This window comes from Musca autumnalis, unplaced genomic scaffold (assembly GCF_047663935.1).
Source record: "Musca autumnalis isolate F117 unplaced genomic scaffold, ASM4766393v1 scaffold_5, whole genome shotgun sequence".
Taxonomy (NCBI): Eukaryota; Metazoa; Arthropoda; class Insecta; order Diptera; family Muscidae; genus Musca; species Musca autumnalis.
The window spans coordinates 137,635,061-137,653,242 of NW_027412088.1; the positions used below are offsets into that span (position 1 = coordinate 137,635,061).

Here is an 18,182-nt window from a genome sequence, read left to right on the forward strand (position 1 = left end):
CTGAACCACAGAAAAGCTGATTGGCAATGGTTGAGATAATTTACCAATCACCGGTTTTGAGACCTGCTCATTCCCTCAGATCCTCAGGTAGCTGAGAGAATTTTCCGGGACATCATCACAGCTGTAGCCGCTCGCCTCGTACCTGTTGGTGGAATGCCCGAAACTAAATTGTTGTAATTAGTGTCTTTGTACGCAACCTGAGGGCCCAAGAGTTAGGAAACTTAATATAGAAAGCAACAGGTTATTAGGCGAGCATAAGCGGAAAAAATAGCTAAACCACCTGAAGCAATGCAACATTGGTATAGGATTTAGTAAATGTGGACGTCTGATACATTGTGACATATCCGTGGAGCCACTAAAGCTCTCGGTCCCCACGGAATCGCAATGGTATACCATTCCGATTCAATTATAAAATGTATTGGGCATTTAATTTACTAAAAAGCACAATTTCTTTAAGAAAACGCAAAACACTGATTTATTCACTCACTTTACCGTCTTGACTCTACAAAGGCATCTAAAACACTGAAGAAAGAAAAAATATAATTCATATCCTTTCTTCTTTTCTTCTTCGCCTAACAACAACAAAACAAGAAACACACGAGTTTGTCGCATACATGCCACCAAAAACCCCTTCTTCGCTTCTACGTCTTCTATTATACAATACACCAGCCATGCACGCGTCTTTACGAAAAAGTTAACTACAACTCTCTTTCCCATACAAAAGCCCAAAATAGCATTCTCTTCTTGTGCACCATTGCAATACACACAACTCTTCATTATAAAACAACATTCCACAGCCGCGAGAGCACTGTTATTACTCTCGTTGACAAAAACCCTCTCTCCACCCATGAAAAAAAATTCTAACATAAAAAATATGTTTTACCCAAACATATCAAATTGAGATATGTTACAAAATGTTGCAAACATATATTTGTTTGCAAACGGTCCCAAACATATATTTGTTTGGATCCAAACATATTTCTTACATACATTTTTCTGTGTGTAGTGCTTAAACAACTGGATTAACCCAGGATTAGGTATTTAACAATATATCTTTAGCCACCCATATTGTAGAAGAAGCCTTGAATGTTTGTAGGGTGGTCCCGCTACTGAAGCCAGGCTTGGATGGCAAAAGAGTCGAATCGTCGATCTCCCTCTGTAGCAAATATTCTAGAGGCACTCATACTCCCCACGATGAGAAACAGTTTCCCAGTTCTCAACATCGGCATTACACACCATATGCACACATATCAGCAGAAAACTGAAGCAGAACAGATGCGACCGAACAGTTATGATAGCTGTTGACCAATCGATGAACACATTTTCCAGTTCATTGTCTTGGCTAAAACACGAATCGTACAAACATTTATGCAAATCGACTCGGATTTTTATATTAGGGTCCAAATTACCTATAACTGACTGAATGGGGTAACATACAAATCTGGTCCTATTTTCATAAATTTTTGTAGGATTCGTTTTTTAGCCACAACAATGAACTGGTAATTTTTTCCATCAATTGGAAAATTATTTTGGCCTGTAGAGCGATTTTCTGAAAATTTGCCTTTGGCCCTCATACAAAGACTATGGAAATAAAGATCGGTCAGTGGACACATGGTTATACTCGTAGTTTACCGATCGTCATAAATTTTTGTAGAAATCGTTTTTAGTCACAACCAGGCCAGGCTTCTTCCATTCAGGCACGTCAGGAGAGATCTTCATGATCTGAAGAGAGAGAGAGAGGTCCAAAGGTACAATCGGGAACCCCTAGATCAACAACACTGATGTAGTGCTTGCGCGTGCAAAGGTAGAGTGTGAATGCCGTACGAGGAGTCCAATCCCATCCATTACAGTTAAGATCGGGACGGTACAGCCTCCTCTATTCATATTGCGCCGGAATTGATTGCATGATACCCAATACATACCCTGCATGTGGATTGGGACTTGCCTCCTGATTCTTTATGGACGAAGCCAGTCCAGGTTGCAGAATTGTTTAGTCTGGACACCAAGGAACTGAAACCAGATAACTGAAAAGAAATACGGACGAACATATTTGCGTTGCTTCAACAACAAGCACGGCTAATGTGTGGCTCCGAAGGCTGGGTACTTGCGCAACAGATAAAGCAGTACTTGGTTTGTTTGAGAGAAGATCTACGGACCAATTTGTATTGACGGTTAATTACGACGTCATATGAAATACAAGCTGTACCGACTATACAAAAACGGATTGCGTTGGCTAGGCCGTGTCATGAAACCCCACTATAAGGGGTATAAATACGACCCGCATGGTGCTACAAACAGAACAGGAAGACCAAGGCTCCGACTAAGTAATCAAGTGGAAGGTGAATTCAAAAATCATGACATTCAAAATTGGGAAAGTAGAACAACAAATAGAGAGGAGTGGAAAAAATGCCAATTTGTAGTCAATTTATTTGAAAAATATGATCTAAACTTGGTACCGTTATTTTCTTCCCTCTGGCAAAATAAACAGCCATTTCCACCAACGTACACAGAAATCCATTTCGGGGTGACCCTCTAGACCAAATATGCCTTTTTGGAAGCAAAATGTTCAAAAATTGTAAGAAAAAATTTCAGTTAGTTATATGAACACTTATTCCAATAATTGATGGGTCCACGTATTGGTATAAGTCAAATTTTGAAAGGAAGTTGTATCGTTTGGAAAAAATACAATTTTCAACCATTTCCGGCATCGTTTATGGGATCTATAACAAAACTACGACCTATATTGACAATGTTCTCCAAGAGTATTTTTTACCCTCTAGCGACACGAACTGGCAATTTACAACCCATTCGGTGGGAAACTGTGGCTCAGAACTGCAAGAAATCTAAAATTCTAATCCATTTTGTACCTAAGGACCACATGATTTAAAATGTTTATGGAGATAACATATTATTGTCCACCCATACCTGATACTGATTTCACATTTATAGATAGAGATGTTTAAACAATTAGCGTCTTTAACGTCCACACGTTTAAGTTTTAATATGTTGCCAAGACTACTTTCTTTGTTAGCAACCAACAACAACAACAATATCAAGTGTTCTTTGTTCATTACTTTCAATTTGAAGCCTTCTTGTGTTGCGTTGTTGTTTATTTTAGACGGATGGCACAAAAGAAAAATACATATTATGTGCGCTCTCAACAAATCCCATATTTTTCATCAGTCACACGTTCTAAATCCTTCGAAAGGCACTCGACTTTTAAAAATAGATATAAACAACTCTTATGACTCACCAACGATGGCAATACAAAGTGGAAATCTTGGCCACAATACACAGGGAACGGAACAATGATGTACAGAGAAAATGCGACAAACTTATGCATTGCGTGGGAATAAGATTTGAGGTATTACTGCTGTTGCTGCTTCCACTACTGCGTTCTGTTTCCCTCGCCACGGTTAAGCATAGAGAAGGCTCGAAGTGATATGAAGAGTTCTTTTAACAATTTCACAACAAAGAAATAAGGGATAAGGTTGTTTGTTGTTATATGTGAAACTATGGGAAAACGAAGGGATCCTCAGCAGTTAATAGGGTAGAATGGAAAATTTTCGGTAAATATTCAGAGTTACCATTTAGCTTCTTGATATGGCCTCATAAAATTATAATTAAATGGTCGTTGTGCAATAAAAACGTCATGAGTCCAAACACGGAAATGAACAGATCGGTACTTTCAACTTTTTCTGAAGTTCGCCTCCAATCACGCAACTTTTGATATAAGAGTACTTTTGCCGCTTTATAATTTTACAAATATTCATGGAAACATACCCACCCTAATCTACTAATAATAAGGATTTCCATAAAATATTTTGGAGAGCAACACATTTATTTGCAATGCAATGAAATGGAAATGAAAAAAGGGATGCAAAGCAGAAAAAGGAATATATTTTCTCCCGTAAAGTAGATGCTTCTGGCATATTGCTATGCATAATGAAAGAATGCATTGGAATGCAATGTGACATGGTGCGCGAGCTGCGAGAATAAGGCGGCTAAACCTTACAGATGTCGTCGGTGGCATTTCGAATTTGAATTTTGAATTTCTTTGTTGCCGCAAGTAATGGTGTTGCAGCCAAGCAGTAACTGCATCATTTGTTGCTTCTAGTGCGAAAATGGTTGCCGTTGTTGTCGTTGGTTCAATAGCGAGCGGTTCGATCCATTTTTCCATTAAAACAATTCCACTGAGCCATAAGAATGTTGTCGTCGTCGTCCGTGTTTGACACTCACATTGGCACACGCACTCACATACAGTCATTCATACGACGACGAAGAAATATGCCAAATGATTATTGAATATTAAAATAACATCATTTCTTGAAATGGGAAGTGGGAATGCGGGAATGCGCTTGAATGAATGAACAGATGTACAGAGAATAGATATGGGAATACATAAGGAGTTGAAGGGGCCAACTTTCAAGTGAAGAGCATTGCAGAATAGGGGAATAGTTGTTGTTGCCTTTACATCTGCATATAAATTGTATCAAATGAAATGTGTTATAGAATTTTTGATATATATTTTAGGCATTCAAATGCATTTGTGTGTAATGGCAGGATACAAAACTTTGCGAGTCTTTAAATTGTGTGCATTGAATGTATTTCGCTATTAGGAGGTGTAGTTAAATTTTGAATTACACCAAAATAACGGTATATTCAGAATTATGTATTTGTGAGCCGAAAAATTCTGAAGTGCGGAAAATCGGCAGATTGATCGATGTATCGCCATCACTCAAACTTCGTTGAAATGCAATAAATTTTGGGAGTGGGTGCTTCTCATGGCTTGTTCTGGACTTGTCCATTCGAGGGACTACAACAGGGACTATATTGCTGCATTCTGCGTGAGCACAGCCCCCAGAGAGTCGTTGTCATCAGAATACGCGTCTCAACCGCAGTCCTTCCAACAGCAGCCGCACACGCAACACTTAACATTAGCCGTTGTTGTTCCAATCCCTGAAAATGCATCCTTTTTGCAATTTAACTGCAATGGACTCCGAGGTATGATCGAGGAAACGAGCATAGCTATAATAACCCGTAAACATAAATTGTGGCATTCGGTCCTCGGAAACGACCAGAGCGGTATCGTGCCGGCCAAGCAGATTGATAGCTCTACGTTTTCACGGTCAATGGGAATGTCCCTACCGATTTCATCAACCTCTAAACGCCGCACTTTTATCAATCATGGGAAATCTAATTTTCCGAGTTTCAGTGAGTTAACTAATCACCGCTTCAGAGATCTGTCCAACCCTTCTGATGTTCAGGTAGCAAAAAGGACGTTCCGAGACATTATCAATGCTGCAGCCGCTCGCCATAGTCCTGCTGGTCGAATACCCGGAGTGAGACCAAATTTCTCAGCAGAGACGACGGGATTAGCAAATGAGCGTGATGAGCTTTGTCGTGCGAAACTCGGTGACTCCAGAGTCAGGTGACACTGGAAGTTAACAGATTGGTCGGTGAGCAAAGCGAAACAAGTGGTTTAATCACCTGAAGAGCTGCAACATTGGAGCCGGAATAACTGAATTGTGGGCAACGGTCAAGTCAATCTCGAACCCTGGAATGGAGGAAGATATGACCTCAGTCACGTTTGGTGACGATGCGCTGACTGATCTTAAGACGTTACGCTGACTGATCAATTGACAGTTTGTTGACCACCCCTGAAGTGACAGGACGAAGAGAACAGTACTACATCATATTAAAACTCTTCCTGCCGACGCTAAATCATCCAAAGGATTGTGCCTTGTTGGAATCTCCATGGTAAAGATAAAATCGCTGGATGTGCCGGGAGTCAAGTACTTCGCTAATGTTCTCAACCTGTTCCTAGCCACCACCCTCATCGTTCCCGAAGTCTGGAAATTGGGCAGGTTGATCCTGCTAATGAAACCAGGTAAAGATGCCAGCAATGGTGAATCGTACAGGTCGATTTCGCTTTTGTCACCCGTAGGAAAGACCCTTGAGGATTTATTCCTCCCTAGCGTCAGAAATAGCTATCCAGTTGTCGATCATCAGCATGTGCTGCTACGCACAGCATGACAACAGCGCTGCACGCTATCTCTCCACATATTAGTGGAGAACTCAACCAGAGCAAGCCGTTTGATAGAACAGTGATGGTGGCCGCTTGACTTATCAAAAGCCTTTGATACTGTCAGGTGATCCACGCTGTTTGGGGACATCAAGTAGACAATTCTCCGACCAAGTTTGAAAAGTTGGTTAATCAATTATGTGTGTGGACGCCAGTAGTACGTGGAATTCAGGAACAAGACGTTCAAGCCTCGAAGAATGAAACAGGGAGTTCCCCAAGGTGGAGTAATATCTCCGGAACTCTTTAACTTTTACCTCTCCTGTATTCCACCTCCTCCAGACGGCATTGATGCCTTTTGTGGCTAAGCTCTTAAAACCCTTTCCACCTAGGAATATGCAAATATCTGCAACCAAGTATATGTTCACTCTGTTTACCACATCGACTGCGGAAATGAGTACAGAGCTAAATGTGGTGTGACAGGCACAACAAGGTGATCTCAATGAAGAGGAGAGATCTTCATGATCTAGAGATAAAGAGAGGGGTCCAAAGTTATAAACGGTGGTGTAGTACTCGGAGAGATTCCCCCATCCATCGCATCAAAAGACCCCCAGCTACCAAGGCAAACACTATTGGTTTTAGCGTAATTAAGATCCGAAAAGTGCAACTTTCTCAATTCGTATTGGGCCCCAATTGGCATCATAATACCCACCGCATGTGCACTGGGACCGCACGAAATGCTGCACTTGTTTTTCTGCTCAGGTAAACCCACTCATCTGTTTCCCGATTTTTTAGGACGCCGCCATTCCAAGTTGCCGCAATTTTGCGTCTGGACGCAGAAGAAATCAGACAACTGAAAGCTATACACAAATGAACATATTAACTTCATTACACCAACAACATACGCCAACTCTGAACCCTCGCAAAGCAAGAGAAAATGGCTTAATATCAAAGAGATTTCCAATATCTACTCCAGAGAAATATCAAATTCTTCTGATCTTAAGTTTGATACAACGAATTTTGACTGTGGCTGTTTATTTGCTGTTCGAATATCTGAAATGAGAAAAAATTTTCAATCAGAGCCGATTGAGCTTCGCCGATTGAGCTTCGCCGATTGAGCTTCGCCGATACAGCACTTTGACCTAGAGTCCAAGAATTTGATTTCCTGGTGAATAAATACACATTTGTGTGCCATATGAACGATAAATAATATGTATCGATCGGTCTTCGTAGGACCAAGGTCTAAAGTCCAAAAGGCCTGAACAAACACATTACATTTTTCACGAACATACCCTCCGATTATAATCAATCATACATTTTTAAATTTAATTATTTGCATTATGGAAAAGTTCTTCCCTGCATTGAAATTGAAAAAACTCAGCCACAACAAAATGTGTTAATGATCTTGCACAGAGTTTTACCTGTCTTCGTAGATGCCACTATGCGAATAATACATTTTTATATCGACAGCCAAACATCGTTTGTAAGAAGATCCATCTTACTTTGTAAATTCTTTTTCAAGATTTTGTTATTTCAATTCATGTCGAGTGTTCACTTAGAACTTTTGATTGTTTAGTTTCCCCCTTTCTGGATTTCTTATTGTTACGCTCCACATACCGAGAATAAGTACTTATGTATTTGTTAGTGAATTTTTTTTCCAACTGCATTTGGATTTGTTATTAATTTCTCATTTTAGAACGTCATTTAAGAATTGTGAGCATGTTTGCATCGCATATAAGTTTTACAATGTTATGGATAAAGGAAGAGACGAAGAAGAACAAAACCGCTTGCGTCTTCTTAGATTCATTTAAATGTTTATTAATGAAGAATGAATGCATGGTAAATGAATTGTAAACATTTTTTTTGCTCTCTGTTTTGAATGCTGCTGACGACTAGCGTTGTTTTTTGTTGTCAAATTGCGTTTGGTGCGCCTTTAGCTGGGGTAAGTTGCTTGTTGAAATGAGACATTTGCTTGAAAGCATGTTCCGCCAGCTGATCAGATTTCTTTTATGAATGTAAAAAATACCTAATAGGGTTGTTTTATGTGCTAATTATTTTTGGTGACGCTAATGAAATTAATGAAACAGAAGAGTAATGCACTTATTTAAGGGATGTTAAAAAACACATCTTTTGCCTAAAACTTTTACTTTTTTGTATGCAACGAAATTCTTTTTGATTTCACATTTTAGTTGTGAACATCACAAAAAATAGTCCTAAAGAAATACAATTTGAACGATTTAAATTTGTTTTCTATTAGAAATAAGTTCCCAACAGGAAGAAGTTGTACTTCCACTGCCACCTTTTAGAAGGAACAGTCCACAGAGAGTCGTGATAGAGGAACTCCATTCTGCATCTTTTAACGATACCCTATTTGTATACAAATCAGTTAATTTATAGTGTGCGAAACATTTATGGTTTTTTATGCATGGACTTCTAAATAGTAAACAAATAAAATGTACCAGTCGGCTTCGAAACTTTCATCTACGGTAAGATCGAATGTATTTAGGGTCTTTTCAGAATTTTGTGATCTTTTTTGGATATTTGAACATGGCCGCAAAAATGTGGATTAGTATTAAACTTCAAAAGTTTTGCAGAGGAGGTACTTATTTTGGGAGACATATCTTTTTGATAGAACCAAAACTTTTGAACCAGTATGCCAGTAAGCATGGACTTGTCCACGGAAAACATAATATCACTGTAAACAGCATCACAACGAACCGTATCGGCGTACATTTCCAAAGGATCATCGAACAGACCTTAAACTTAGACACAAATGTTGAACTTTTGTGGGGGAGGTAGCCTAAGGTACCAACCTTTTTGAAGTTAAACTAAATTTGGACAACAATTATGAGATCCAAAGTTTGGACCAAATTTGTTCAACAGATATCGTGCATACCATTTAAGTGACATTTTTTTAATTTTGGGGGAAGTACCGGACCAGAATTACCTATCTTCGAACTGAAACTATGACAAAATATGCATGCCAAAGGCCAAATTTTGGACCAAATCGGTTGATCAGTTCGAGAGTTATCGTGCTCTCCAGGCCCTTCATATGGCGCCATAGGAGTTTTTACAACTTTCGGTCTGTTTTCTCAAGAAGTATGGACATGCCCCTAAAAAACTTTTACCGTCGTAGTTGGGGGAGAGAATGCAATTTGGTTCAACAAAAATCAATGTGATTCAAGAGCAGTCTTAAAGTGAACTTATCCGAAATTTTGTGTGATCGGTACCCAAAGGAGTGGACAAATATATTCCATATGCGAATCTGATCTATATCTGGTAGAAATTTCAGGATGTGTAAAGTTTGGATCAAATCGGTCCTCCCTTCAAGAGTTGTAGTGCGCACAAATTTTCGGAACACTGATATAACTCATCTTCGAATTTAAACTAAGTTTGGCCAAATTATTACGAAAGCCAAATTGTGGACCAAATCGGTTCATCCGTTCGAGAGTTATCGTGCGCTTCAGCCAGACAGACAGACAGACAGACGGACGGACATTGCTAAATCGACTCCAAATTATATGAAACGGATTTCGTCTGGGGTCTAAAACCATTATTTTGATGAGGCACATATTGTCCGTATGAAAGTGCATAATAGCATAAATGCTGAGGGCATTAAATTACATTATAAGGTATATAGTTCACTTTTATAGTGTCAAATCTCACTCAGCCCGTTTGAATTGAGACTTTTGTCTGTGGACTGACCGAATACAGGCTATAAAACAGAAATCCATTTCCCTTTAAAAAAATTATATATTTAGGGAGTTTTCAGAATTTTGTGGCATTTTGAGGAACTTTTTGCTAACAAATTTGATTTAAAGCCCAAAAGTGTTAACTTTTGCGGAGGAGGTATTTTGGGAGTCATTCCTTACCATAGTTTTCGTGGAAACCAACAATTTTAGTTGGTCACGGGGGAGTTTTCGTTGCGATATTGGATCAAGAAGTATATGTGAACAAAATGCTTGAGGTTTGAAGTGAGAGGTAAAGTGTGTCTCAGAACATATCCAAGTATTCGGTAAAAGTTTCAGGTCGATACTCGAAGTTCCCTCAAACTGCACTTAAATGAAAATGATGAACATTTCTGGTAGTTACTTGAAATTGTTGTCCGATATCTTTCATCATGGAATTTGAGGACGCTTGGAAGACATTTTAAGATTTGCCGCAAAAACAATGAAAACGATCGGATGGATACATGTCCTTAAAATGATTTTTCGCGAAAATGTTTAAAATGTTGTGTCGGAAATACCTGAATGTGTGGACCGGTATAATCCATATGCGAAACTAATCTGTGTATGCAAAAATATTACGATGTGCAAATGCAAAAGAGGTTATAGACACTTTCGTACAACCAAAATGTGTCTCATAGAAATAATGGTTTTAGATCTCAAGTGTGTTTGCAAGAAATCCGTTTCCGACAATTTTGAGTCAATTAATTTAGCAATGTCGTCCGTCTGTCTGTGTGGCTGGCAGGAGCGCGCGATAACTTTCGACGGATTAACCGATTCCCTTCAAAATTTGCCACTCGTAATATTTTGTTCAAGCTTAGAACAAGTTTAAAGATGGGCACCGAAATAACAATTCCTCGGGTTCCTCCCACACAAAATATTCAAATATTTTATATGACGATATTAAAGGAAAGTTTATGAGTTTTAATAGGAGTCATTATCTCTAAATATATTAAAGTTTTCTCCCAAAATATTCTTTAATTACTTTTTTCTATTTGTGAGTAGTTGAATTTTACATAATTTTAAATGAATTTATTAATTAGTAACATTTTTATAATGAAATTTACAGTTAGAGTAGTTGTCATTTCAATTTTTAGTTACTTTACTTTGTATTTAAATTGTTGGAATTTAAAAATGTAGTTTATATTCAATTTAATATTTTTATCCATATTATAAGTTATTTCAAATTTTCAAACTACATATTGATTATAGTATACTAGCCACATATGGCCATTTGGCTTGGCTTTGAAATGAATAAATTTAAATAAAAAAATTTTCGGAAAATGGCATTTTACTAGCTGCTCTCGAATCGGTTTGATTTTTTTCGGACGACCCCATTTACGATTGTACAATTTTTTTCAGGGGCAAGACTATACTTCCGGACAAAATTGCCCGAAAACTATTAAATACACCTACGCCCGAAAACTATTAATAACACCTGGTGCGCATAACAATTTCGAACCGGATACTGCGATGATCCAAATTTTTGTGAGAATTTTAGATTAAGTTCAAAATTCCTTACGGTACCTCTACAACAAAGGTTCATAAATTTTTGCTATAACGATAACCGGTACGAAGTAACCGATTTCCAAAACTTTGGATTTCGTAATATTTTGCAAAAATTTAGTTTATGGTACTTCCCTCACATATGTTCCATATTTTGTTTTAAGGATTATTTGGAAATTTTTACCGAAGTTGCACCTTTTAGTCCTATTTACAGCGATATTTTGTTTTTTGTAGGCATGTTCATTAGGCCGGGGCGATTTGTATGTAAGGAAAAAAAACTTAATGGGCCATTCGCGTTTCCGATCCCTAGGATTGAACTGAGCAAAAAAGTCCACTAGAGCATAGGTCTACGGTGAAATTCGAGTCTCCCGATTTTCACTTTAAGTTTTTTATCCACGTTTTTAGACATTTTGGCATATAACAGCCAAACCATTGAGATTTTCGGAAAACAATTGAAGCCAAGACAGTAATTAAGAACTCTCTATTACATCGCAAAAGCATTGGAACGCTCCTCAGGCAGTTTTGGCCTTGAGAAAGTGCAAACTTGCACTGTGCTACAAAAGTTGACCAGAAAAATATTCAAGCGTTCTGATGCAAAATAAAATCGTGTTGGGATCCATGGACAACGACAATGCCTTTAGTTCGTTTGGGTCACTTCGTTCTATTTTTTATAACGGTAAAAGTAGTGAAAATCTGGGTTTCTTGCATTTTCAAATTTAAACGAACATATCTTCATTTTTTCACAACGGATTTCTATTGATCCTTTTGCTCAGTTCAATCCCAGGAATCAGAAACGCGAAGGGCCCATTAAGGTTTTCAAATCGCCCCGGCTTAATGTTCATGCTTCCGGACATAATGGTCCAAAAGCTCTAAATTATACGATGACCAACTGAAATGACCAGTGGGCGTGATATACATATATCGAAAGGAAAATTATTAGGGTTATTCTGAACGAAAATTCCCCGTGAGTTTTTCACTTTCGCCGGTAAGTTGAAACGTAGGAATGACAAAACTCACAGGGAATTTTCGTTCAGAATAACACCCTATATCTACTTTAAAAATAGACTAAGTCAGTCCATTCTTTCAGGTGCCTCCTAAGCTAAATTTTTGAGCTTTAATCCAAATTGTTGGAAAGTTCGAGCGCCCAAAGGTCACTTCAATTTTCAGCTGTTGTATTATATATAGAGTTTTTTTTTTTGGAGCAAGTTGAGTTTAATCATTAAGCTCGGATAAAATTATAATTTTTTTCTAAGTAGCCGGCCTTTGGCCGGGGATTTAAGACTTTCTGCTATGGACAGGTGCAAATCTAAGGCACGGGAACAAAATTTCTTTTAAATTAAAAAATTTTCTCTAAGTAGCCGACCTTTATCAGGGGAATTTTCGGAACTATGGAGATCCATATCCCGGGAAGTGTGGACTACCGCGAAAATTGTTTACATATATTTGTGATCAGGGTAACGAGACCTACCTGTGGAAAAAATTTGGTCCCGATCTGAGCTTAGTGCTTAAACTCAACTTAAGACTTTTTTAAGAGTGAGAGAGTCTTGTTTAAGGCCCCTTACGGATTCCATTTTCTTTCCTGTTGGTAGCTCTCGCGACAATGAGATAAATTCAAGAATGCTTTGTGAACTTTAATGGACCATATTTCGTTGTAATCAAGACCTCATGGACTATAAACCGCAGACATGACAAAATGATCCGTGATATTGCCCTTAACTTTAAACGCGGGAAACATTATGCATTTGCTTATTTCAAAATTCCAGTCTCTGATCTTACAAAAATGTATATCTCAGAAAATACCTATGTATGTTTACTTTTAGGGTCTGTTTCACTGTGTCGAAAGAAAATGAATGCGAACGAAAAACACCTAAACTTTGCTTTTCATGGTAACATTGACTTTGTTTTTTCTTCGAACCAAGTACAAAATTTGAAAATCATAGACGAGTTTTTTTTCTTTCGTTCGACATAGTGAAACAGGCTGTATTATACCCTCCACCATATTATGGAGGGTATGGAGGGTATAATTAAATTTGTCATTCCGTTTGTAACACATCGAAATATTCATCGGAGACCCAATAAAGTATATATATTATTGATCAGCTTAAATTTCTACGTCGATCTAACATTGTCCATCTTTACGTCCGTCTGTTGAAATCAAGATACAGCTCACAATTTTTAAGATAGAGCTTTGTAATTTGGTATAGATGTTTCTATTACTCCTAGGATGTTTGGTATTGCAAATGGGCTATATCGGTCCACGCCTTCATATAGCCCCCATAGAACGGTACCACCCGATTTTCGGTATTTTGAAGGTTTTAGCTTCATTATCACTACGAAATGGCTGAGATTTGGTACTTAGTCTTCGTTGGGGTATAAAACTTTCCCCCAGATTTTTTTCGGTATCGGTCCACGCCTTCATATAGTCCCCATTGAACGGTACCTCCCGATTTTAGGTGTTTTGAAGGTTGTGGCCTCAAAATTGCTGAAATTTGGTATTTAGACGTCGCTGGGTGTACTCAATTTTCCTCTTTAAATTTGTCGGTACAGGTATTTAGTCCTTGTTGTGGGTATAAAACTTCCCTCCTTTAAATTTGTAGGTATAGGTCCACGCCTTCATATAGTCCCCATTGAACCTCCCGATTTTAGGTGTTTTGAAGGATGTGGCCCCAAAATTCCTGCAAAATTGTTGAAATTTGGTATTTAGACTTCGTTGGGGGTACTCAAATTTCCCCTTTAAATTGATAGGTATAGGTCCACGCCTTCATATAACCCCCATGAAAAGGTACCTCCCAATTTTCCGTATTTCGAAGGTTGTGGCTTCAATATTCCACCAAACTGGCTGAAATTTGGTATTTAGTCTTCAATGTGATACAAAACTGTTCGCCAGAAATTTATCTGTACAGGTAAACGTTTCGATATAGCCCCCTTAGAACGGTACCTCCCGATTTTCGTAATACTGAAGATTGTGACGTCAATATCCCACCAAAATGGCTGCAATTTGGTATTAAGTCTTCGTTGGTGATATGAAACTGCTTGTCTGTACAGATCCACGCCTTCATATTACCCCCATTTTTGACTAAAATTCGTCGTTATAGATAGGTCCACGTTTCGATATAGCCCCCTTAGAACCGTACCTCCCGATTTTCGTAATACTGAAAGTTGTGACGTCAGTATCCCACCGAAATGACTGAAATTCGTTATTTAGTCTTCCAACGGGTTATAAAATATTCCAGAAGAGTATTATCGGTATATATCGACGTCTTCCTATATCCCCATAGAAGCGTACTTCTTGATTTTCGGTATTTTTTAAGTTTTAGCTACATTCTCTTACCGAAATATAGGAAATTTGGTATTTATTTAGTCTTCTTTGAGACTAATAACTTTCCGCCAAAAATTTGTCGGTATAAATCGGCTTTTTGAATTAGCCCCCATAGAACTTTGCTTCACATTTTTTACCGAAATTGCTGAAATTTGGTATTAAGTCCTCTTCATACACGAAAGAAACTAATTATTCAATTTTACTTCAATACAACTCGTTGTGGAGGGTATAAAAAGCGAAATTAACGCCGTTCTTACTTGTTAAATGCAACATTTATGTATTTATTTTCTAAACGTACCTTATAAACATCGCCATAGGTTCCCGAACCAATTTTCTGTATGAGTTCATATTCATCCTGGGGATTGCGTCGTGATATATCCGAACTTAAAAGATTTGCATTGTGGTGACCCGCCATGTTTGGAGATTTTGGAGTTGATGATGGCTGGCAATTGGACAGCGAAATTACACAACACTACACTTTTAGAATTATCTCCACTCAAAGGATAGAAGAAGAAAGTTCTCAGCAGACAACAAAGTTAATGTTTAAATATCATCCACTTGGGAAAATAGGCTTTGTTAATGATTATTTTCAATTTGTTATTGCCTCGTCTTTCTGTTTTTGCTTTATTTATTATGGTTTGCTTAAAACTTGCACGAGAGACGACAGACACATTGATGATGGAATTTATTTCAAATTTGTTTTGTTATAATTATTTGTTATTGTTGTGGTTATTATGGCGTAATTGAATAATTGCGTATTGTATTGTTGTTGTTGTTTTGTTTTTACTTTTAGTTATTTATTGTGGAAACAACGAAATGGTTATTTATCATTTTTATTAAATTGCATAATTTCTTGTGTGTTTCTTGTTATCGTTAAACAGAGCGAGAGCGAGACAAAAATCGTGGATCTCCTAATGAAAAAATAGAGAAAAATATTATTTTCTTTATGTTAATAAAACACAAGATTTTCATAATCAGTTTTTTTTTCTATTCTTGTGCCTTTTGATGACAAACAAAATAGGGTATTGCTTGCAAAATAAACAAATATCAACGGCAATCAAGAAGAGAAAATAAAACACAAGCATCGGTTTCATTCACATCGTAGGGACGCTAAAGAGTTGTTGTAATGATGTTGTTGGTGGGGGGATAGCCCGTGTTCCAACGCCAAAACACAACAACAACTATTTTGCGGCTCACACAGTCACACAATTGCATGCGTTAACGTTGACGTTGAGTTGTTGCGGTTGACAAACGCTCTGACTGTCAGTGTTCTTGTTTGTCTCGTTGACAGTCTCTGTTGTTGTTGTTGTGATACAAGTGGTTGCGGATTGTGTTTATTTTTGTTTAAACTCGTTGATGTTTATTGTGTGGGGCTGCTGTACATGTGTATTTTGCAATATTCATATTAGCTGGCAGATATTTCTGTTGTTTTTTTTCTGCCTCTTTCTCTTTTTTTTATAATTATACTAATCATCACTTAACACATCAAATATAAAATAAGAACACTACACATTCAAAAGAAAGCACAAAAAAACATCACACATTCTAAAGAAGTGTAATCAAATACTTCCTTGTATTTCTGTTTTGTTTTATTTCTTCTTTGCTACATTTTGTTCTGCCTCTTTTTATCTTATATTTTTTTTTTTTTTTTGCAAAACAGGCAAAACAAGTGGTCTTGTTTGCCAATTGAACTCAGCTGCTGTATCCAATTTGACACTTGGGCAGAGACAAAATAACATCTGAGAGAGCTTGGAGAAAGAGAATGTGGCAAAAACAAAACACCTTTAACGTTGTAATTTTTGTTACATTTATTGTTGTTGGGATTGTCGTTTTATTATTGGTGTTGTTGCATTTCTTTGTACGAAGAGTGGCAAAGTGGGTTTTGTTTGTTTTTGCTTTACAAGCCTTGCCTTGACACATTGCAAATTCAATTTCACCACGTTTCTCTTGCCACATATTGCCACACAAGTATTCTTCAATTGGTTGAAATTGTTACAAAGCACAGTATATAACATGATTTTTAAGTCTTTTATATTGTTATTGTTATAAACAAATACATATTATAAATTGACTTAATTGTATTCTATGGCACTTTAGTTATTCTTTTATACTCCAAAAAGGGGGTTAACGATGGGGCGTGCGTTTTAGCCCAGAACACATACACACAGAACCACAGCCAGCAATATATTGCGGACACGCCAACACTCATCAACACAATTATTTCATTATGATTTTTTTCCTTCTTTCAATTCTTTATTCTGTTTTTTCTATACTTTTCTGTTATATCTTTATTAGGCTTTTATTCTTTCTTTGGGATTTCTTTCGATTTAATAGCTGGATAAAATTCTTCTTGGCTCAGTCCAACACCACACAAGATTCACTTTATAAAGCAATTTTAACTTCTCTTCCAGCAAAAAAGAAGAAGAATTAACAAAAAAAATAATAACTAATTTGTTGTAAAGAAAAGGAAGACACAACACACAAAAAGAACAACAAACAGCAGCAAATACAACAAAAACAACGTAGTAGCGAGAGAGAAAAATAAAACAAGGGCGACGTCAAATTAAAATTTATGAAAAATTCAGCCAAACACACACACACACACCCAACACATTTAATAGGCAGAAATCAACTACCACCGTCTACGACTTTTGTGTTTTTCTAATTAGGAAACTTCAATTCTTTCACCACGCACATTTGTTTACATTATGGATTCTTTGTGAATTTCGTTTCGTTATTTTGTGAATTATTTAATTTTGCTTTAAAAAATTAAATTTCTATTGCCGTACACTAAGAAAGTTTGTTCGAGAGAATCCACAGCGCACAACGTTTTTTTTCTTTTGATGACAACTGCAGACTATGGAGCTGAGACAGTTTTTAAATAGGGATACGTAAAGTCGATTACGATTAATCGATTATAAGTCGTAATATGTCTAAAAGTCGTAGACGACTATTGACCGTACGAAATCCGGATAATCGATTATTCTAGTACGACTTTCGAAAGACGGAGTTGACTAGTAAGACCAAAACTCATTGATTTGTTTGCTTTCTCCGCTTTCTTCTTTCTGGCGTCAATGTGAAACATTAAATTGAAATGTTTTCAATATATTAGCCATCAACGAAGCGAGATTTCAGGCGGCAAAGTTAAAAATTGCTGAATTTTGGAATTCTTATTCGGCTTGATATTTGACACTTCAGCTGAAAACAGATACAACGTTTGATTAAAGTTTTGCGTTGGGCGTCGAGAAAAAAACAACAACAACAGGGCGACGACGATACCAAAGTCCAGCGTTTATCTGTTTGCCGGCATATATTTCAAATGAATTTGAATTTTTCGGCATCATGCCCAACAGTGTAAAAACGGCCAAAACGACACAAAACTTTACCCAAACGTTGTATGTGTTTTAAGCTTTCATTTGACAAAAATGGGACTACACACTATCAGCTTTGAATGACAGTCAACGAACTTTTAAGGCCTGGGTACATAACCTGCCTCGCCTGCTTGCCTTGCTTTCCTGCTTCATTTCTGAAGGCCATAAGCTGCCTTGCCTGATTGCCTTGCTTTCCTGCTTCATTTCTGACATAATAAGAATAAAGAGGGCCGAGCAAA

At 37.4% G+C, this 18,182-nt stretch overlaps 1 protein-coding gene across 50 annotated transcripts in view; it reads right to left on the reverse strand.

The window, feature by feature from the left end:
• The window catches only part of hppy (MAP4K3-like protein hppy), a 456,589-nt gene extending 439,134 nt beyond the window's left edge, over nucleotides 1-17,455 (reverse strand). For 12 of the 50 annotated variants that reach the window (XM_073958054.1, XM_073958051.1, XM_073958032.1 and 9 more), the window contains exons 1-2: nucleotides 17,212-17,455; nucleotides 14,871-15,483 (exon numbers count right to left, since the gene is read on the reverse strand). In XM_073958054.1, the coding sequence (XP_073814155.1) occupies nucleotides 14,871-14,987 (117 nt within the window). In that variant the 5' untranslated portion in view covers nucleotides 14,988-15,483; nucleotides 17,212-17,455. Of the gene's footprint in view, nucleotides 1-14,870; nucleotides 15,484-17,177 lie in introns of all 50 variants that reach the window. The other 38 variants (XM_073958034.1, XM_073958029.1, XM_073958048.1 and 35 more) reach the window with 11 other exon arrangements.
• Nucleotides 17,456-18,182: the final 727 nt, after the last annotated feature.